Source organism: Ammospiza nelsoni, chromosome 3, assembly GCF_027579445.1.
Source record: "Ammospiza nelsoni isolate bAmmNel1 chromosome 3, bAmmNel1.pri, whole genome shotgun sequence".
NCBI classification, from domain to species: domain Eukaryota; kingdom Metazoa; phylum Chordata; class Aves; order Passeriformes; family Passerellidae; genus Ammospiza; species Ammospiza nelsoni.
In genome coordinates this window covers 28,548,950-28,570,773 of record NC_080635.1, presented here as the reverse complement: position 1 = coordinate 28,570,773, position 21,824 = coordinate 28,548,950, and the positions used below count along the sequence as shown (strand labels likewise).

Sequence of the window (21,824 nt, the reverse complement as noted above, 5' to 3'; positions counted from 1 at the left end):
TTTGCAAGCAATCATAAATCTTAACTTCAGCAGCTTTGTGTTCGTCTAGGGGCACTGGACAAGTGAAAAAAGTTGACCTCATCATCATGTGAAGTTTCCTATTCCTGTCCTAAGTTGTCATTGGTAAAAGCCCGCAGCAAAAATTCCAGTTGTAAACAGTGATGTACTGCCAATGTTTCAGCAAGGGTAGCCCACATTTTTTCTTCTCTGCAGCTGTAGCACAGCTTGTGCATAAGGGGCTCCCTGGCTCTAGAGGAGAGGGATGCAGACCAGACCCCCCAGCCCTCCCTTCGTTGGCTTCTCTGGTGAAACATAAATGCCCTTTCTCAGGTGTGACCAAAGAGGGAGATGCTGTAATTTGTAATTTGCTGCAAATGAGAGTCACAAGGTCTTGTTTCTGTGGAGCTGCTCATGGAAATAGGAGCAAGAAGTCCTTACCCTCTCTTGCACGCCCTCCAATTCCACAACACAAAGATGCACCTGCAGGTTTTGCACCCTCACAACTCCTTCTCAGAACTTGTGGCACCTTTCCATACCATCCTTCTGGGAAAGAGACACTTGATTTTTGGGTGGCTGACCATATGAGTGATGGTGCAGATGTTCCTGAAATGTGGGGTGAAATTCAGCTCCCCAGACAGCTGTGGGTTAGACTTCACTGCAGAGCTGAAGGACGTGATGCAGCAGAACAATGAGTTCCCTTCCAACACATCTGCCAAAGGCAGCAGGCACGTGCCTCAGCATGCAGCTCCCACTCTCACTTGCAGGATGGCTCCTTCAAATCTAGTTTTAAAAACATGGGGATCAGTGACTACTTATTAGCTGTCTCACTGCCTGCCTGACAGTTTTCCTTGGTACAATTAAATATGTCTCCAGGATGTATAGTAAGTGTCAATTGAATTTTTAAAGCATCATGCAGACAATATATATGATGTAGAAAAATACACTTCGGATCTGGTAGCCCGTGACTGAAACAGACAAAGAGAAAAAAGGTCTGGGTAAAGAAAATCAGATAAAAAGAGCTTTGGGAAGAATTTCAGGGATAGTAACCTCCCTTTGAAATGTGTCTGTGCAGTCAGCGTCTTGGAGAACCTTGAAAATGTTTGTATTTTTTTTCCTGCTTTATATCTGTAAAAATATCCCACTCATTTTTTCTTCCCCTCAGGCCTAGTCAATATTGTCATTAAACAACTGAAGGACCTCTTCTAAACAATTGGAAAAACTGTGCTTGTAAAACTGTGCAAATACCTGTTTCCAAAAATAACTAAAACTGCTGTGGTTTCAGGGACACGAGTGATGCATTTTGAAATAGGACTAAATCTTTATTTACATGAGAGAGCATGCTAGCTCTGGTCTACTGAGAAAATAATGGGCATTAAACCCTATACAGCACACAGTCCAGTGAATAAAAGTAGATTAGAGTGATTTAGTCATCTACCTTTTCTTTTTAAGACAAACAACTCACTTTGAGGCTGAGCAAAAGAATAACTATTTTGTTAACAAGTCATCTGTTTTGATTTTAAAACTCTTAGGACTTCTTTTATGTAATGGAAGATAATGAGAGGCACAGCAAGAAGCAGGTTTATTGCACCCTACAGAAATGTGTCAATCCAAAGGTGGAATGTCACTTCCTTAACTTGGTCTTCTCTGTGTCACTGAGTTGATGTGATGAGGCTTTGGTACGGTCCCAGCCAGCCAGTGGTGGATTTCCTTCGAGGCAGAGGATGTCCCCAGAGGTAAGAAAGCTGTCCCATGTCCCCACCTGCCTTCACTGCCCAGTGAAGGAGATGGCACGAGAGGGAAGAGGCAGAGAGATGCAGCCTGAGCAGCAGAGGTCTGTGATATTGCCTGCTTAAGCAGCTTGCACTAATTTGAGCAGCCCAAAGGTCAGGACTATTTATGCAGATAAAAGGTCAATGGCAAGCTGGCATGTGGCTGCAGGCTATCTTGGTACGCACTTCACCCGGGGCACTGGTGCAGGCTTCTGATTCACAGTTTGTCTTTCTGCATGAACTTTCAGGCCAAGCTTTGGCTGGGAAAAAAAAATCTCTGCCATGGGAGTTGACACAGTTAGGATCCAGATGCAATTTTTTTTTTTTTTTTTTTGTGGCTCAGGCTCATCTGTAGCTAAATCAAACCTGTGAATCATTATTTATAAAGGCAGCCAAATTCTGAACTGTTTGCTCAATATTTAATCGGCCCTTGTGTTGGATAAACCCCTCTGAAAGCATGCCTGAGTGGAAATAGAGGAAAAAGTGAGTAAGATGCTCAGGATGTGACCTGCTGAAAGAAAGCCAGTGAAAAGCCTGCTGAATTCAACAGAGGTGGATTCTTCAGCTGTCAGTGTGTGTGGACATAAATCTCTTTAAACATGCAGGATCTTAGAGCACAAGACTTAATGACAGGGTTTGAATTTCCAGAGCAGTTTCAGCTGAGGTGAAACAATGTATGTTTGGGTGAAAAAGGGCAGTAGATATACTAAGTTAATCTAGTCAGGTTCTACACTGTATTTCAAATTTTACAGTCAATAAGTACTTCACCTTTGCTGTGGTGAAAATTAAAATATATTTTAACTTTCAGTTCCAGCAGTCTGTTTGCCTGCACTGATTTTAAAGAAAATCCTTTTGACTTCTGCTGTAAATCAGTCCCATATGGGCCCTGGTCCCCAGTAGGAAGTATGGAAAATATTTTGTGACATTTAATTACTCCAAAAAAAAGGTAACGGGAAAGCATCATTACATCGATTTGTTTTTCATCACAGAGGTATTTGGCACCATGCCCTAATTAAGGCTGCAGCAATAACTCTATTATAAGTAGTGCTTTGCCTCCCCCGGGAATTTTTTAATAGTTACCTATGATTCTGTCCTTTTTGTTTGTTAATAAAGAAAAAATATGTTAGGATGAAAGCCTTCCATGTAGAAAGCCACCAAAATGAAGAGTCTTCAGATCCAGAAAAGCATATTTTTCCTCTTATTTCTTCCTGTCAAAATGGAGAATTACCAAGTACTTCCTTGACCACTGTCTTCCTAGATCTTGAGGGGAAGTTTAAACAGTTGCTTGGATGCATCTTGTCTAGCTGTGATGATAATAACTGGGTGGTGCTTCTCACAGAGAAAGGCTTCTGCCCCTTGGGTGGGAGAGCTGCTGACTCCTGATGGCTTCCTCTTACAGCTCCTCAAAGGAAAGAAAAAGAAGCCTTTGCAGAATCTGAAAACATTGGAATACATGCTGCAATTTCCTGGACTTTATGCTGCCTCTTGTAAGTGTTACAGTATTATTTCCACTCCTAGGAAAACAGAACTGTACTAAAGATGATGACTGTGGGATTTCTGTTATCTCGGAGTAAATACGGGGTTTATGCTTTCCCTCCTATTAAGGTATTTTAGAAAGTGAAACACAGAAAAAGTAAGACCTTGCCCAGAATTTGTGTGAGGGCCATAAATTCTTGTACTTCAAGAACATGGCTTAGAAATGGGATCTCTTACTGCCTCTGCCCAGGCAGCATTATCATCTTCCAAAATGAAACACTGGTGAGATGAAGACCTAGAGCTAGGTTATTCTCATAGGAGCACAGAAAATACTGCAGGTTTGTGGACAATGTTCCATCAGAAATCCTCATAAAATGGAAGCAGTTTCTCTTTGAAACTAAGAAAAAAAGAAAAAGATTGTGAGTCCCATTGGCTTTTTACTCTCAATACTAGTCTAGAGCACAATATTAGATATTGTCCCAACCTCTGGCCTCCCACTTTTATGTAAGTGAGCACACCTATCTGCCTTTTTGGACTCTCTTGTTTTGTGTTGGTGAGTGGTCACAATACAGTTAAAGAGTCAGTTTTAGGTCGCCTGAATCAGCTTTACAACATCTAGTCTTGAGGAGGGGAGCAGTGTAATCCCAACAACAGAGCTCTGTATCCACTGGCTGCAAACCTTCCTGGCTTCTCCAGTGGGTCTGGTGCTCCATGGAAGGCACCACAGTGCTAGAGCTGCCCTGGTATTCCTGTCTGAGTTACCTAAAAGCTGGTTGGGATATGCCTGGGTCATATTCAGCACTGACACAGCCATAGGTATATTCTGAAAGCAGATAATGCAGTCCCTTGTGCCAGATACTGCTCTTGTCTGTGTGCTTCCCACAGAAAGTGAAGTGTGGAGGAATCACCTGTCCATAGTCCCCAGGGGAAGAAATGCTATCCCCATGATTTTGGACACTATGGAGTCCAGGTGTGAGTGCTCTAGGGAACAGGCACAAAGGACAGGACAAGGCTTTCAACATGCAAGGAGAAAGTGCAGTTATTCCCACAACCATGTTTGTATTAGAGGAGGTGTCTTCCATCCAACACAGTCCATAAGCCTCTGGCTATTTCTATCCACTGCTGCCATCCAGGTGAGGTGAGGGTAGCCAGTTCTCAGCATTCTGGCTTGTTTCATCAATAGATGCTCTCAGGATACCAGATGCCAAGATGTCTCATTTAGCACTTTAAAATTTTGTAGATAACTAAGCTTTTCCTTGCTGAGGGCTGAATGGGCCTTCCAAATACATCTGGGTGGATAAATCTTGATTTCCATCTTAGTTTTATGCCCATAAATCTTGAATTGAGGCCTTTCTCAGGGGGGCAGGTTCTGTTACAGAAAAAGTTGGAAAAAATCAGACCCATTAATGGGAAAACAGCCATGAGCAATTTTCCTTCTGTATGCAGTAGTGAAATGCTAAGTGTTAGTACTTATGATAAATAAAGAACTTTTTTCTTCTTATCTCAGAAATTCACTTATAAAATTTGCAGTTAATTTCTAATTTGACTGTTCAAATCATCACAATAATCTTGAGGAAGCAGCTATAGCATTTTTGTACCATGGCACAGCATTCTGTATACATCAGTCCAAATGATCCACTAAAGTTGTTATTAAAATGATAGAACAAATTGCATCTACACAATATTAAACATATCACAAAGAGTAACTGTGACAATTGCTGGCATATACAGCTCATCTAACCTTGGAACTCAAATTGCTTTTCTAATTTGCTGCCTTAATCCTTAAACTGTACTTTTATAAAACTGTATTTTTGTGTTGAGGGGGAAGGAAAAAAGCACAGATCACAAACATTGACAAATTTATTAAATTACATAGCAGAGAGAGAAATTATCATATTAAAAAGACAGAGCTGGTAGAACTATACCTGTCCATTGCAACAGAGAAATTACCATCATTTTCCATTATTGCTCTGTCAGAGGTGCCACAGTCACAGCCTGCAGCTGGGGCCAGTGATTTGATGTATTTCCCTGCCTCTTGTGGCACATGCAGGCTGCAGAGAGAGTCAGCTAGGCTGCTGAAAAGCAATTCTGCCTCTCTGGCTACCCCAACATAGCTGGGGATTGCTGGTTTACCTACCTGAGGTTGCCAACAACCCGTGTGTGCAAGGGGCAAATTCCCCCCTCTGACATTAATTTTGCCGGGGTGTTCTCTTTAATGCTTAGTAATGGCACTGGAAGTGTTGGTGTAATTTCACGGGTAGTGTAATTGCAACTTAACTTCGTGGCTGATCTCTTCAACAGATGGAAGCAGGGTGGGGGTGGTGATGAAACCCACAGGAAATGGGTGCTGCTGTAGGAAAATGCAGATGGAAAAAAGGAGACACATAAGAACAGAGAAATGGAAGAGAGGGAGAGAGAGAGAGAGATCAAGGAACCAGGAGGCCTAAGAAACACGCGGCAGAGGGAGGATGCTCTGAATGACCATTTCTTTAGAGAAAACTAAATGTAACTAAAAAGAGAATGAAGAATTTAATTCAAATTACAGATACCAAATCCTTTAAGGGACATACACAAAAACATACAGTATGGTGTTCAGGTTCTCTGGGACCCTTGCATTCAAGTCCCTGCTCCTCAGCAGACCCTTAAGCCATAATCAATGAGCCTTCAACTCACTCATGCTGTGGCCCTCACGTTTCCCAGAGCCTCCATGCTTGTAGTGGCCAGTGGCAAACTCCAGGAACAGGACTCAGTCAGAATTTGGTGCCTGAATACAGCCCTTCCACATATTTCTCATCAAATCCCTTGGGACCAGTTTCACAGAAATGCAGATTTACAACATCTCAACAGATTCCTTGAGCCTGGGCACCTGAGCAACCTAGGTGCCACAATGTTTTGCCTCTCTGAGGTAGTGTGAGGATAAAAGACAGATGCCAAGGAGAGGTCTTGGCACATCAGGCCCAGCATCACGCACCTGAGGGCATTCTGTGGCCAGGCCCCAAGCTAAGGTCTCTACAGGAGATGGTTTTGCTCCACAAAATCCACCAGCACTCTGCTCTGGTCCAGATTTGAGGGTGTGATAGGAATGCACCCCGAATGCTGCTATGCCACTTTTATCCCAAATCTAGAGCAGGTGATGAATTTTTTTGGTCAAGAACTTTTCTGCACAGATTCACGCCTCTAGAAGTGTAAAGAAGTTGGGAATGTCAGAGCAACCCTTAAAATTGAACCAAAGGGGGCATCAGGGAGGAGGAAAATTCAACTGAAGCTCAGCTGTCTGCATCCAGCATAGCCAGACCACAGGCAGGGATTTGCTCCTCCTTCCTATGGCAGTGGTTGGAGGAAGCAAGGGTAACAATAACCTTGGCAGTCATTGCCTGCTCTGGGAAGTAATTTATTCATCCAGGTACACATTACACATTGAAAAAATGTTATCAGAGTTTGAAAAGACAATAGTTCAGATGTGCTTGATTTGTGGACTATAAATACAGGTAAAGGCAAAGGAGGCCTAACAAAGCAGTGCATCACAAAACAGTAACTGCAGGTAGATTTCAAGGCTGAAGGCCAGCTTTTATGGTGGTGTTTCATGTACTGCCTATGAACACAAAGTGAGGATGAGAGGCACTGTACTTAATAAAGGGGTCCTTGATTATTTTAAGAAATTAGGCCTTCTTCTGTTTTTTTCCCCTCCAATTTGCTTCTGAATTCAGTGGATACAAGATCCTGAAAAGAAAGCAGCCCTGAGAATTTGAATTAATGTTCAGGAGGAAAAACTCACAGATTTTTTGTTTTCTGAGTTCATTCATGCCAGTCCCATCCCAAGCACATCCTATTTCTGTGGCCTATAAACTAAAGACCGTGAAGAACTGAGATGAGTAAAACCTCTTTAGTGAGAGCCATTGCTCTAGTTTGAGTCCTGATAAGTATAAAAACTATTTGTTGACATATTGTGTAAATATCAAGTAAATAATTATTTCAATAAATGTGGAAGTAGGTTGTGATCACATTGAAATGGGATTGGTATTGTGATTTTTGTTCAAACTTGGGTCAGAAAACTTTAACTCAGGCCCCCAAAGTTTAATAATGTATTTATGGTCCTGAAAATGAGTGCTGTGGTTTTCACAGAGGACAGGTAGATCTGCTGTCACCAGATTCAGCCAATATTGCAGCTCTCTGTTGAATTATCTTTGAAAATACATGTGCAAGTTTGAAAATTGCATCTGGAACCATTTGTCCAAATGCATCTTACAGAAAACCCTTACAAGACTCCAGATTTTAGCTCAGAATTGCTGGCCACCTGTGCTTAGGCACAGGAGCAGGACATATGCGATTCCTAGCAGGGGAAATGGGGGAGGAAAAGGGAAAATGTCGAATAGGAGAGGTTTAGGTTGGACATGTGGAGGAGTTTCTTCAGAGAAAGGGAGATGAGACATTGGAATGGGCCGCCCAGGGAGGTGATGGTGGAGTCACCATCCCTGGAGGTGTTTAAGGAAAGCCTGGATGTGGCACTCGGTGCCACGGTCTAGTTACATGGTGGAGATCGGTCACGGCTTGGACTCGATGATCTCAGCGATCGTTCCCAACCTAACTGATTCTGTGAAATCTATTCTTTTCAACCACGCTACCAAGCGATGAAGCATCTCTAGCCTGCAGCGCGAGGTGGGAATTTTTCTAGACTGTGCTGGATACAGAGCGAGTCTCATTTGGTAACTCTGTGTGGGTGAGGCTTTCCGGAGCGCAGCACGGAGACAGTGGCTCGAAACGCTGTAGCAAAGGCGCTCCGGGAGACCCGGCTGCCGCCCTGGGCCGGGGGCCGGGCCCGGCGCGGCGGCAGCGGCGGCTCCGCGGGGCTGCGGGGCCGCTCCGGCCCTCACGCACTGCGGGCGGGGGGAGGGGTGCCCGCCTTCCCAGCCCAGAGTGTGCATGTCCGAGTGACGCATTGCAGGTACGAACCCACCAATCAGCGCCCTCCTTACGGAGTCCCCACACTCCTCGACATTTTTTCCTAAAATCCTCTTCCGCACAGAGAAATAGTCCCTAGCCCCGGTCCCCGCCCCCCTTCTCTCGCTGCCCCCCTTCCCCCCGCCGTTTCACAAGCGTTGCTTCCCCCAGTTCCCCGCAGCTCGCTCCTTCCTGCGCCGGGGCTGTGGGGCAGAAGGAGCGGCACTCGGGGTGCGGGGTGCCCTGCGAGGAGAGCGCGCAGAGCCGGGACTCGTTTCGCAATCCACTTCAGTGTCGGGGGAAGGGGAGGGGGAGGGAGCGGCGCGGAGCGATCCGGGCGGTGAGGCGGTTTATGAGGCGCCGCCGGCGGGCGGGCAGGACTCAGTGTGAGGCGAGCCGTGCAGCGGGAAGGTCGCGCAGCGTGCGCCCCGTGCAGCCCTCAGCTCCCACCGCACCCCGCAGCCAGGCCGGGCCACCATGGTGAGTCCCCGGGCACGGGGCAGCCGCGGGGTCCGGCGGGTACCGTTGCGGTGCGGAGGGATGGGGGCGGCTGAGTTCGGTGCAGATGGGGGGCGGGGGGGAGGGGTGGGTTGGCTGCTGTGGGGCGAGGTCGCGGGCAGAAGGCTGTGGGGAGGGATGAAGCTGACCCTCGCCGCGGCCGGCGGGCTCAGGCCGGGGCGGAGGGTCCCGCTCGGAGGCGCCGTTTGCGTGGGAGGAAGTGGTGGTGGCGGCGGCGGCGGGTCCCGCCCGGGTCCCTTTCCCGCCCTGGGGCGTTGGTGTGGATTCAAATCCAAACGGCCCCTGGGTCGGCGGGAGCGCCGTGAGGCGGCGCCGGGCGTTGCCGGGGGGAGCGACGGATAGCGGTCCCTCCTGGGAGGGGACCCGCGGGCTTGGGAGGAGGGGGGAAAGGAGCTTGCCACGATGGCACCAGCTCTGCTTTCTTACCGCTTCCTCCCTCCCTGCTCTCGGCGTGTGCGGCTGAATGAGGCAGCCTGAGCTGTCCGGCTCGCTAGCGAGGTGTGCTGCGCCTGGTCATAATAATGCAGTGCGGAGCCCATCAGCTTCTGAGCAGCATGATGATGAGGGGCAGGCTGTGCCTCACTGCACCATCGCCCTCCTCGCTAGACCTGTTGTCAGCTCGCGTTGGAGCCCCTGTCGATTCCGTGGTAGCGCCATGCTGTTGGTGGCTCTGTTGGATAAGGGATTATTTGTGTTCTTCTTTTTTTTTTTTTTTTTTTTTTAAACAATTTTTGTTTCCCGTTTTGGTCATTGCGGAGAACAGTCCTGCGTTTTAATATTACTAGCGATGCATTTAGAATGGTAATCCACTATCGAAATAGAACACATTTTGTGATATCGGAGAATGGTTTCAAATTCAGTCTAAAGGATGTGAGTTTAACGTTTTTTGGTTTTTTAAAATTAAAACAAGTGGATGCTGAGAAACGTACTAAAAGGAGCAATTCTGTTGCAAAAGCAGCACCACTGACCACTCAGTGCTCTCTCTGCATTAAGAGAAGATGCAGTAGAGTGGAATTGTCTTTTCATTCATTATATTCTTCTGAGGAATCAAATAACTGTCAGCTCATCACGTTTCATGTGAACGATGGCTACTTAAAATTTAAGGGTTTTTGAAATGCTGTCTCCGGGCAAAGAGATTTGGTGAATAGAAGCCTGAATTTATTCTTTAGCTTGAATTGTGAACTTACACAGCAAACCATCCATAAAGCAGGGGGGAAAAACCGGCAATGAATGTAGTAACAAAAGACTTACTGCATTTAGTCATCATCTGTGCAGAACCAAAAATGGAGTATCTTCAAGCAAGGTCCGTGTAAAAAATGGGTGTGTCCAGGAGACACAGTGACACTTTGACTGTGGTTATAGTTCATCCCGACAGACCAGACTGGCTCAGCCTGTGACTGTTCAGTGTTGCCCATACGAGATAAGACAGAATGATTTGTTCCCAAAACAAGCTAACCTACATAAACCTGATTTTAGTCCATATAGTCTGGTCCGGTTGTTGTTCTTAAGTCAGTCCTGCCAGAGCAGAGTTGTCCCCTCAGGTGCGCCTGCGAAGCGCAGCGAGGAGCCGGGTCTCGGAGGGAAGCGGTGTCGCCGCTTGCTGTAGCTGTGCCCTGGGCAGCGCTGTGGAGGAAGGCGCTCCCGCCCTGTGACTGCGCCGCAGCCATAGCGGCTGTAAGGGAACTCCACCTCTAGAGGCTGCGTGTGCCACAGAACGGCCGCGCACACGGCACAGCGGCTCCCCTGCTTTCCCGGGAGCTTTGGCTCCTTTGTCAGGCCCTCCGCACAGCCTGCGGCTTGGGGAATGGGGGCTGTTGCGATGAAAATTCAGGTGCTGCAACGTGAATCGCAGAAAGCCACGTCAGAGCTGCGATGGCATCAAATGGGGGTTTCGGGTGGCTCTCGGCCGCAGTAAGGGCATGTCAGAGCTCCAGCGTGGGCGCCTCACAGCCGGCGTTTGACAGCACGGGGAAGGTGAGCGCGCTGTCACGCGTGTGCTGCACCGTCATGGAGAGCTCCGGGAGGCCCCTGTAGGAAGGCCGCGGTGCCCGGGAAGCGGCAGGCAGGGCTCCAGGCTGCTCCCCTCCACCTGGGTGGCACGGGAGGCTGGGAGCTGGCAGGCTCGCTGGCCCCGCCTTTTACTGCTGTTGCGCAGCAGCGCCTGCAGAGCCCGGCACTGCAGAGTACAGATGGTGTTCGTTCAACCTTGCCCCACCTCCCCGCTTATCTTTCAACTGCTTCATACCTGTGCCTTCTAATAAGCTTTGTGCTCTTCTCAAGCACTGCACCTCTTACAGGTATTGTCAGAGCTCATCCAAATTCCTGGTTAGGGGTCTTAAATTGCTGGAAGAGTTTATAAAGAAGAAAGAGTTTGGGAATGCATAACAACTTACGTACTGCTATGTCATGTCTCCGTATAAAATTGTTTATATAAAACAGTATGTGACTCAACCTGGTAACCCATAAGTATTGACCTAAATAAATTAACTGGGTTCTTACTGCTTAAATCTGATCTACAGTTTTCAATGGATATAAATATCTTATCGAAATGTAGCACATCATTCTCTTCACTCAAACAATAAAAATGTAAATAGCATGCAAAGGTATGAGTCTGTGTTAATGATACTCTGTAGCCAGGTGAAAATCTGTTAGGCTTCTGCTAAGTGACCAGCAGAACACTTCCATCCCAAGGCTTGGTTTTGAATTGGTTCTGTTCTCAGCAGTACTGCTGCCATGCCAGTCTTTTTTAACAAAAGGTGGAACCTGCATGGGAATATTCCTGCAGCAGAGATGAATCTGTGGCTGCCAATTCCCATTGTCTGCTGCTGCAGGAGTTCCTCAGTAGCGTGGTCTTGGTTCTTAGAGTAGGTGAGCTCCAGCCTGAGTGTGGCCTTACCTTGGGCTGTTGCTGTACTGTGTGCACAGAGGGCTTTGTGAGCAGTTCAGCATTTGTACCACTGCTCAAGCAGCCACCTTCACTTCTGTTACAGGAAGAATCACCAGCAGCTGGTAAGTTACATGTTCCCATGCAGCATAAAAATGTAATTGAAATTGGCAAAGTAAAAATTGACAGGTATTGTAAATACATTTTTCTAAGTCTTCCCCTGACAGATGCTAATGTGGAGTGAGGATTTGGTGGGCACAGTTATGATTTTTCAGTCAATATTGCAGTAATTATAAAAAAGTTGCTGCTTAAATGGTCACAACAGGAAAGAAGCTGCAAAAGCAGTGGTGTATTTCAGCAGTGAATATGTCTTATCTGTATTTTTTATGCTTCAGTAAAGAGCTCAGGAAGTTTCCCTTAGGAGGAGGTGTTACTGCAACTCCACTCAAGCTATCCGGAATTTGAAGAATCATCTGGTTTGAGAACCTAGGGAGAGCATTTCTACAGTCCTCAAACGTTATGTTCTTTCAAGAGCAAAGTTCATTTTGGGTTTGGCCTGGAAGATTGGTGGTTTTCATTGCTATCAAATCTAATGAATTCAAAACTGGTGAGAGAGGAGAATGAGGTATACACTGGAGCTTACCCAACTGATGCAGAAATTGTCTTAGACTGCAGAACCTTTCTCTGTTGTCCATGTTACCTAATGTTAACTGAGTCAGTGCAGTCAATGGGCTAAAAAAGTGTAGACAGGCTGTATGCCACTGAAATGACCCATTTGGACTGAAGCTGGTGGCTTGTCTTTTACAGCCAGGTCTTGGACATGAAGTTTCATGTAAATCAGGGGATGGTTTAATTCTGTTAAAGAGTATGTTTTTCTGATTTAGCTGATCTGCCTTAAAATTTGCACTTGGAGGTTACTATTGCCTTACTGAGACCTAAAGTGTTTTGTGTTGAAGCTGAAGCTGGTAGTGTGCTGTGTAAATGAGTTTTTCAAACCAGTCTGTGGTTCTAAAGGGACCTGTGTGCCTTGATCTTGCTGGCACTGCTTGGATTATTGATTGAGTGGTACACGTGGTAATCTATTACTCGAGTGTATGGGGTATTGCAGGGTCTGGAGAGGATAAAAGGCTGCCAGTTCTACTTAGCAAGCAATCCTGATGACTTTTGAGCTTTATTAGAACTATTCTAGAATGTTACAAATCAGTCCTGAAGAGCAGTTATCATACTCAGAGGCCTCTACAAGTCTGTCTTATTTTGCCTTGAACTTTTGCTCCAACTCTAATCATATTCTCTTTTATTGCAGGCTGATCAACTGACAGAAGAGCAGATTGCAGGTGAGGTTTTTGTGTGGTATTGTTACTCCTACTTGACCTGGCACATCTCCTAATCCAGTGACAGTCTGTGTTACACAAGATAGTTAGCTTTCTTAGATACTAAAGTATTATGGTGGAATGTTTTAACTTGTCACCTAATTTTTAAAGGCTTATCTACTGTAAAAGCACCATGGATATAATGAGTTCTAGTTCTGTAGTTAATATAGTTAAACAATCCTCACAGCTTTTCTGGCTAGTAAACTGGTGATTATTCTCTCATGACTACAAAATTGTCCCAATTGCAGACTGAAAGGGGGAGTGGGGCACAGGGGATGACAACAGATCTGGTGAAGGCTTGGAATCTGCAGTGCTTTTTTAACAGAAGGCAAAAATAATTTACTTTGCTGTCTCCTGTCAGCAGAGATGTTTGAGTGGCTCTTGTTGATGACAGCAGAGACTGGCTTCATGATGACAACTCTTGATATTCCATATTTGGAACTGTATTGTGTACTTGGACACAAGTGTTGTGTGTGCTGCTCTGATGGTCTGGCACTTGCTCTGTAATGCTTAAATAAATATGCATCTGTTATATCTTGGTATTGGCCCCCTAGAAACAGGTTATGTGCACTGGCAGCCATTTACTGATGGCAACAACTTGTGGTTATTGTGTCCTACCCATGCAGGCTGCACAAACTTATTGGTCCCATTGCTCTCAGCAGACTGATCTTAACTTCAGTAATAGATGGAACTTAAAGCTGGTAATACAGAATTCAGCTTTGCCACACATGTTCAAGAATGTCATGATTTTGATCTGACAAGTGTATAGTGTTAATACTGGAAAGTCTTGGTGTGCATAACTGTCCTGTGAAATTACTTTAGAGGATGTTGGGTTCTGCTGAGCTGATAGTACCAGGTCAGGCATATGAAGAACAGCCTCTGAGATTCTACTATTTAGTTATGGTGCAGCTCTTGAAGACACTGTATTAAACAGAAGTGTCATTATGAGCTGGTTTGTTTTTGCCATAATTGCCAAATCTGAAGTGTTAAGAACATTCTTCTGTAGCTTTTAGTCTTTAGAAGCCTGCTTTTACTCAAAGGAGACTAATTATGGTTTTGTGGAAAGTCCTTAGTCTATTTACTTGTTGCCATGGTAGTGTCTTACAAGTAAGCACAAGCCAAATTTAGTTCAACTTCGGGTTGGTTTTTTTTTTGGGAGCTGGCCTACATAGCATAAGGGTTTTGTGATCAGTTTAGTTAGAGCAGGCTTTATCAGTTGTCGCTGCTGTCTTTCCAATAATGGTTCATTGTTCTAGTTGTTAATTGTCAAAGCCTTATTAGTTGATGTAGCTAATTATGGAATATAATCAGGAAGCTTATTAACACTACCTTGGGATTAGCGTCAACTTTATGTATTCAGTAATGATCATGTACTCCTCTGAGGCAAAAGTAGATATTGATGAGTCTGTCATACAGGACCAGAGGCTTTCAACTGCATGGAAGGATTAAAAGTATATCTTAGTGGCCAATATAAAAAGGCCTGCCACTTTCTGGGCAGCTGTGATGTTTTGTTAGGCAAATGTATTTGCAAGTAAACCATGAACCTCGGTTGTGAAGACATAAGCCCACTGGTGGTGTGTGAAGGAATCATTCTCAGCACTGCTTAGGAGAGGTTGCATCTGGTCTTGCATGGGAAAACTCTTAAAGACACAGTTTAAGTGTTACACAGAGACTGGCTACAAGAACTTGAGCCACCACCATTCTGACTGAGCTTCCCTGGGGATCCGTAGCGTTTGGTTTGGAGGCAGACATAGGAAATGGTACTGCAAGGCAGAGGTGACATTGCATTGCCATTCCTAAGACAGAAAACCAGAGTACTTAAAGCAGCCACTTCCCCAGGACTTAAATCCTTCCCCCTCTGCTGTGAAGCATCACAGTACAGTTGTTTAAGGTTCCAGATGGCATTTCCTGTGGAATATGCTGATCAAATAGCACTGAAGCTTCTTGTCAGTGTAGGTAGGGGTGAAAACCTTTCCAGATTGTGTTTATATGAAAGACCGATACTGAAAGCCAAGTAGCTACAGAATGGTAATAGTGGCTGCAGTTTCATTCAGCAAGAATTGAAGTTGCTAAGTCAAGTGGCTCTCCCTTTGGATAAGTGTTGTATTACAGAGGTAATGGGGTCAGGACTACCTGGGTGGTCAGGTGGCAGAGCAGCCTGAAGATGCTTTTGTCCCAAAGCCAGCTGGTCAAGTGAGCTGTCCTTCCCCTGGAGTCCAGAGTTCTGAATGGGCTCTGTGTGCAAGCAGGCCCCTATGTATGGTGTTCACTGCCTTGTTCCTTCGGTGTGCTGTGGTTCTCTGCTGGGGATTTGGCCACAACAGGGATTTAAAATTTGTCATAGTAGAAACAGACATGTTGAAGTGTTGAGGTCCTGCTAGCTGTGAAGAGAACAATTGACATTCTGCTATGAAAGTTCCAGACATAGCTGGCTAAATTGTGTAGCAGTGGATATGGTAGTCCTGGTTCACTGAACATATTAGGTCACTGAAGGCTGTCACTTCATTTGGAAAGGTGATGTGGTGCACAGATGCCTCAGAACTTATGGCTGGTTAAAAGAACATTCTGAGCTGGGTTCTTAGAGTTCACATTGTTGGATTAGCATGTCTTTCATGGGGCCTGGAAGCAGTCTTTATCTCAGGATGCTTTTCGGAAGGGTGGAAAGGCTGAGACCTTGTAGCCTTAGCAGAGACTTTTCATTTGCCAGTTTGGTGGAATAAAGAGGATTTGCTTTACATGCTATATGGAATCATGGTGTTTAAGTGTGCCTGGTATGTTTTATAACCTTATGTTGCAGGATGTCAGAATTGAGTTGCTCACTAAACTTCAGTGTTTCATAGGTGCCTTCACTAGCCATGGCTGCAAATCCTCCAAAGCTATGCCAGGTTGTTCTTGTTCTAGTCTAACTGCATCTGTGTATGTTGTCACTCCTTTGTTCTAATCACTGGAGGTGGTTCCTGGAAGTGGTTAGAGAGGTATTCTAGTGGTATTCTTGACTTGATTCAGCATTTCAAGCAGGAATAGGCTGTTCATCTTCAACTTGCTTTATTTTCTTTATGATTTTTAGCTGGTTGCTTCTTAACCTATTGCAACTTGGAGTAAAAGAAGGGTAGAGTTGCCCTTGGAATTGTTCCTTCCAAGTGTTGATAATACACCACTAAAATGGTGTATGCATCTTACAGAAAGCAAGTCTTTGAAATTTTTATACGAATGAAGCATTGCCCTTTCTAAGCAGAGTCACTGCAGTACTGTGAAATGTGCTTTATGTTTGGTTAGTGGTGGTTGCCTTTCACATGAAGGGATGAAGTGGTTAACAGCTAAATGTTTTGAATAACACTTGAGCACTTGACTCTTCATGAGGATGCAACTTTCCCCTTTGGAGGTTCTTCCATGATAGACTGTGAATGTCTACTAGGATTGACCCAAAAGCATTTTCTTCCCTGGTGTAGGACCTTAGCCCTAAGAAATCTGTTGCCTCCAAGATAACTGAAACTAGCCCCCCAGAGACCATTTGGAAGAAATTCCAGGCATAGGTTGTATCTACTTGTTTCTGCTTTGTGATTTTTACATACTGGCTTGAAAGTGTTTCTGCTGGTCCTGTGGTAGCCTTGCTCTGATTCTGTTGCGCTAAACAGTGGGGGTTGGCTCTTGGGACACTTGAGACTTAAATGTAGAAGAGTAGTGGGGTTTTTCCCCTCTGTGGGATTTGACTGTGTGACTCTGGTGTTGTAGCTGTATTCATGAACTATAAAAACCTTATCTTTATAGTTGAATTTTTAATACTTGCCAGCTTGTACTCACCTCAAGAGTTTCAGAGTATGAAGTAAAGGCTTCATCAGGTCATGTGAAAACACAACTTTTGCTGTGACTGATTCTGGTCTGGGAAACCCACCATCTGGAAAGCTGGCTGCATGGAAATGTTGAAAAAAACAATAATTGGAAATACTTCTGATGCAGGAGTACCCTTGAGCTGACAGGCTGTCCAGAGCCATGATCTCTGAGATGGCTGGAAAGCTGGGAAGGGATCTGAAGTCTGCAAGGGAATGGACAAGATGCTCTTGCTTAACTGCCGTGTGTGCGAGCTTGCGCAGTCCAGTGAGCTGGTTTGAGGTGTGTGGCCAAAGACAGATGGCATGGATGAAAACCAACTCCATTTTTGGACTGGACAATTAAACATGTTATGCTTGTATTAATATTCCTGGCCACAGTACAGCCATGGTGTAGGGGGTTAAGAGATGGTGTCAAAACACAGCAAAGCAGTCTTAGGACCAGTCAGAAACATTTCTGTGGAAGCTGTTTCAGGATACAGTAGGGCTGGAGCAGTTTTGTGAGCAGCCTTTCAGCATGAACACTCCAGTGGCTTTCTTCTTTGAACCATTGTGGTAGCATACAATGTTCAGACATCTGTGCCCAGTGGAAGTGGCTTATATTGAGAAACTTGGGTGTAGTTTGGTCAGATAATACCTTTTTCCGTTGACTCATGTCCTCTATCAGTAATAAAGTGCTATTAAGCTGTGGCATATGTACCTTTAAAGTACCATTTTCAATTTTCTCGTGGCAATTCCATATTGTTTTATTTTGAGATGCCATTCCTACCAAGGATGCGGATCACTGTAGTTGCAGACAGCTATTTCAGCGCCATATTAGGAGCCCTTATTCAAGATAGACAGTAACAAACATCTGAGTCTTTTGGAAATGGATGACCTTCCATCCTAATTTAGGTCAACATGCGGTTCATCAGTAGACTGGTGGGTGTGTTTTCAGATGCTGATGTTGCCATATTGCCATTGCAATTACAGCGGGCTGAGCAGTATACCAAAATTTTCTTAGAAGATTGAAATCAAATTTTGTAACTTGCAGCAATCAGTAGCAGTGAATTTTTTTATTGTTAACATTTCAAAGTTTAAGGGATTAACTTTTTTTTTTGTTCTGTACAGAATTCAAAGAAGCTTTTTCACTATTTGACAAGGATGGTGATGGTACTATAACTACAAAGGAGTTGGGGACAGTGATGAGATCACTTGGTCAAAACCCCACAGAAGCAGAGCTACAGGATATGATCAATGAAGTAGATGCTGATGGTAAGAACTTTACTGATAAGTAATTTAGTAAAGTGCCTAAACCATATTTTTCTAACAAAGATTTTTCAACCTTTCAGGCAATGGCACAATTGACTTTCCAGAGTTTCTGACAATGATGGCAAGAAAAATGAAAGATACAGATAGTGAAGAAGAAATTAGAGAAGCGTTCCGTGTCTTTGACAAGGTACAGTAATGTTTACCTGGAACGTTCCTGTTAAGAAAACTTGGTGTGCTTGTAACGTGCTTTCTCACAGATCTGAGGGGTACTCTTGTGTCACAGAGCCTCTAGGCTGGCCAGTCACCCTAAAGCTCAGCCTACTGTGGTGGTATGGGAAAGTCAGATGAGCTGTCAGGATAGTAAAATAAGTGACACAATTTTAAGTACTGCTTGCTGTGATACTGAAATACTTCCAGATGACTGGCAGGAAATTGTTTTAAGTATTTAAAATGTTAATGTTGTAAGTCTTTTATGTAGTCTTTGCTAAGTAAATTGCTAAAAGAATCTAAAGTTACTCAGCTTACTTAAGATGCACCTTGGAGCTGAAAACATGATGTGAAGTGCCTTGGGGTGTGGGAAGGAATACATCAGTTGAGTTAGTGTACACCAGTACTTCAATATTCAGTGTCCCAACTAGTACTGAGATATGTACAAGTCATCTCTGAAGTCCTTGGCTTTATGCTGGACTCCCATGAAACAGGCACATCAGATAAGTAGCTTCTGCTCTAAGAAATCACCACTTGAACCACAGTCATGTGATTTAGTAGGCACCCATCACCTAAGAAGTTGCAAAAGGGGGTGATTGCATTGTTCATGGTTTAAAAATGTCAGAACAGGACAGTCAAAGGCTATAAGCTTACAGTGCCCAAAGACATTGGACAGTGCTGAAGATGTGCTTACAGCTCTCACTACCTTGAGCAAATGCTGGTGCTTAGGGCTGTGTTACCTTCTTAATGCTCAATTTGCTCTGCAATGTTCTTAAGTTATAGTTAAGTCATTAGGCCTTAGGCAAGTCTATTCCAGTGTTCCTTTTTCTCCTCCCAGGATGGTAATGGTTACATTAGTGCTGCAGAACTCCGCCATGTGATGACAAATCTGGGGGAGAAGCTAACAGATGAAGAAGTTGATGAAATGATTAGGGAAGCAGACATTGATGGTGATGGTCAAGTAAACTATGAAGGTAAGGAGTTGTTAATTGTTTCTTTTGGTGTAGCACTTGTCATGCTTGTTCTTGTGCGGGTGCTGTTAGCCACACCAAGTTTAAATAGGGCAGTGTTCAGACAAGTTCATCTGAACACACAGTGTTCCTTTTAGCTAATCTTCAATTAGTATGTACATTGTGTACCTCTCAATGAGTTTAAGTGTTATTGCTGCCTTTGTGCCAAAGGCAAAAAAGGGCTATTTGGTTGTACAGGGTAAGAATTGACTTTGTAAATCTAATGATGTCTAATGACCATTAGAATAAGCAAGTTGTCAAGAGATGTTCATGTGCTGTTCATACTGTTAACTAATGCATGTTGACCTGGCTGTGGGATGTCACTCATTTGTCCTCAATGCTTTTAAAATTACTTGCTGATCAAATGGGGAAAGCCTCTAAAATATACAGAAATTTCAAGACCTTCAGAAGATACTTTAAATACATTTATTTCATGTAAATCAGCTACAACAGTAATTTCTTTCTATTTCTTCCTTTCTTCCTGATACTGAACTGTAAATGAAGTCATGCAAGCAGGAGTTCCTTTAGACAGTTGTTTGCAGCTGAGACACACTAAGCTTGACTTTTTAATATGTTAGAGAAAACATCTAGGGTACTTTCAGATAATCTGTGCTATTTCTGAGGTCTAGATATGCCTTCCCTTTAAGGCCTTTTTCATTGTGGCCTAAGGGTACACAGACATCTGTAAGTGAAAAGTAACTTTTATGTACAAGGCTGCTGCTTCATCACTGTTTGAGTAGGCTGTTCAGAGACTGGCACTGGAGAGTGTCTGTGTCCCAATTGTTTCCAGTTGCTCTTTCAAAACTTGAGCAACCAGTTAACTCCTTTTAGGTTCTGGGTTTCCTGTCATTATTGTACCTGAAACTATGGTTCAGCAAGATGAACGTAGAATCCTATTTTGTGGGTTCTAACTTGAAATGGTTTATGACTAAGCATTGAATCAGTTGCTTAAAGCCAGCCAGGCAAAATAAAATACTTAACTATTCTGCTCTGGAAAATAAAAGTTCAAACCAACACAAAGTCTGCCTGTACAGTTACTTAGTTGATTGTCATTTCAGTGTGATTTGTAGGGATCTTTTAGTCATTCTTGGATATTTTGTCCCCATCTGAGAGTCTGTGGGCATAGGACCCTCTAATGTTTTGTCTTGGAAGTAAGGCTGTTATCCAGTTTACTGATGGACCAACTCTTATGAAAAAATAAAGGCCTTTTGCCATTAAAAATAGGAGGAGTTTAGGTGTGATTACTGAAAAAGAGGACTGTCTTGAAGATGCTTTTTTGAATGTAACTGAAAATGCAGTTTTGAATCAATGTTCAGCACTAGTAAGGCCGCTTCTCAGATCTTGCAATTCAGATTTTTTTCCTTCAAATAACCTATGCAACTCTTTCCTTTTACAGAGTTTGTACAAATGATGACAGCGAAGTGAAGACGTTGTACAGAATGTGTTAAATTTCTTGTACAAAATTGTTTATTTGCCTTTTCTCTGTTTGTAACTTATCTGTAAAAGGTTTTTCCCTTACTGTCAAAAGATTATGCATGTATAGTAATTAGAAGGCCATTCCTCCATGTTTTTCTCCTTTATCTTACTGTCATTGTTCTGATTTTTGGAAAATTGATCTAAGTAACAAATGTTGCATGTGGCTTACTCTGGATATTTAAGCCCTTCTGCACATCTAAAGTTAGATGAAGTTGGTTAACTGAGGGAACATCTGGATTGTCTATTAAAAAAGTAGCTTTCTCTAGGAAACTTAGGTATGACTAGTGTGACAAGTTACATAAAGTAAGCCAGGGTTTACCGTGCATTAGCTGATCCTTGGCTCAAGCAACATGCTGGTTCTAGTTCTCGAGTACGTAGGAGTTTTTCCTATAGGAGTTTTTACCCCTTTCTGTGATGGGAGGATAAGGACTCTTGCAGCTTACCTGCAGGATAGAATGATGTGAATAGCATATATCATGTGGCTAATGCACTGTAAAAGTCATTCTCCTAGCTTACTTCACAGTAACTTGTTTGTGGCCATACCTGTAACATGTTGTTGAAATGTGGAGTCTTAACGTTGTAGACGATTGACAGTCAACAATATGAAACTTAAGTTGCACTAATGCAAAACGGGTGATTTATCCAGGTACTCGTACACAAGTTTTTTTGTACTGCTGGTCCTGTGCCAGAAAACATTTTCTCCTCTTGTTACTATGCTTTTTAAACTTTGTTTAGCCACTTATTTTCAAAAAAATCTGCTTATGGCACGATTTGCCTCAAATCCATTCCAAGTTGTATATTTGTTTTCCAATAAAAAATTACAATTTACCCATACTGTTTCAATGTATCCTTGAATTATTTACAGGAATTGTTCAATGCAGTTGCTGCTCTGTGTTTCAGTATGTAGCAGTTTGGTTTGCTTATGCAATGGATTGGCTGTCTTAAAATAGCTTGGAAGGTGAAAACTTAGTCCTTAAACTCTGGCCCTTAATAGTATTGTTGACTTGAAGAAGCTTTCTTACTAGTAGTTTAAAATGTATTTTACAGTCTTGTGTGGAGCTTGGTGCTTCAATAAACTTACCGTAGTGACTGGCTAT

At 43.8% G+C, this 21,824-nt stretch overlaps 1 protein-coding gene across 1 annotated transcript; it reads left to right on the top strand.

Moving 5' to 3' along the window:
- The first annotated feature begins 8,506 nt into the window (after positions 1–8,506).
- Positions 8,507–21,561, top strand: CALM2 (calmodulin 2). Its single transcript, XM_059468676.1, has 6 exons — positions 8,507–8,663; positions 12,890–12,920; positions 17,894–18,037; positions 18,115–18,221; positions 19,080–19,215; positions 20,648–21,561. The coding sequence occupies exons 1-6, from the start codon at positions 8,661–8,663 to the stop codon at positions 20,674–20,676; spliced, it is 450 nt and encodes a 149-aa protein (XP_059324659.1). The 5' UTR covers positions 8,507–8,660; the 3' UTR covers positions 20,677–21,561.
- The last annotated feature ends 263 nt before the right edge of the window (positions 21,562–21,824 follow it).

Bases quoted from the DNA above. Each gene is read 5' to 3' on its own strand.
- CALM2 (XM_059468676.1), top strand. The intron at 12,921-17,893 runs GTGAGGTTTTTG...TGTTCTGTACAG, and splicing joins GACAGAAGAGCAGATTGCAG to AATTCAAAGAAGCTTTTTCA. The intron at 18,222-19,079 runs GTACAGTAATGT...TTCTCCTCCCAG, and splicing joins CGTTCCGTGTCTTTGACAAG to GATGGTAATGGTTACATTAG.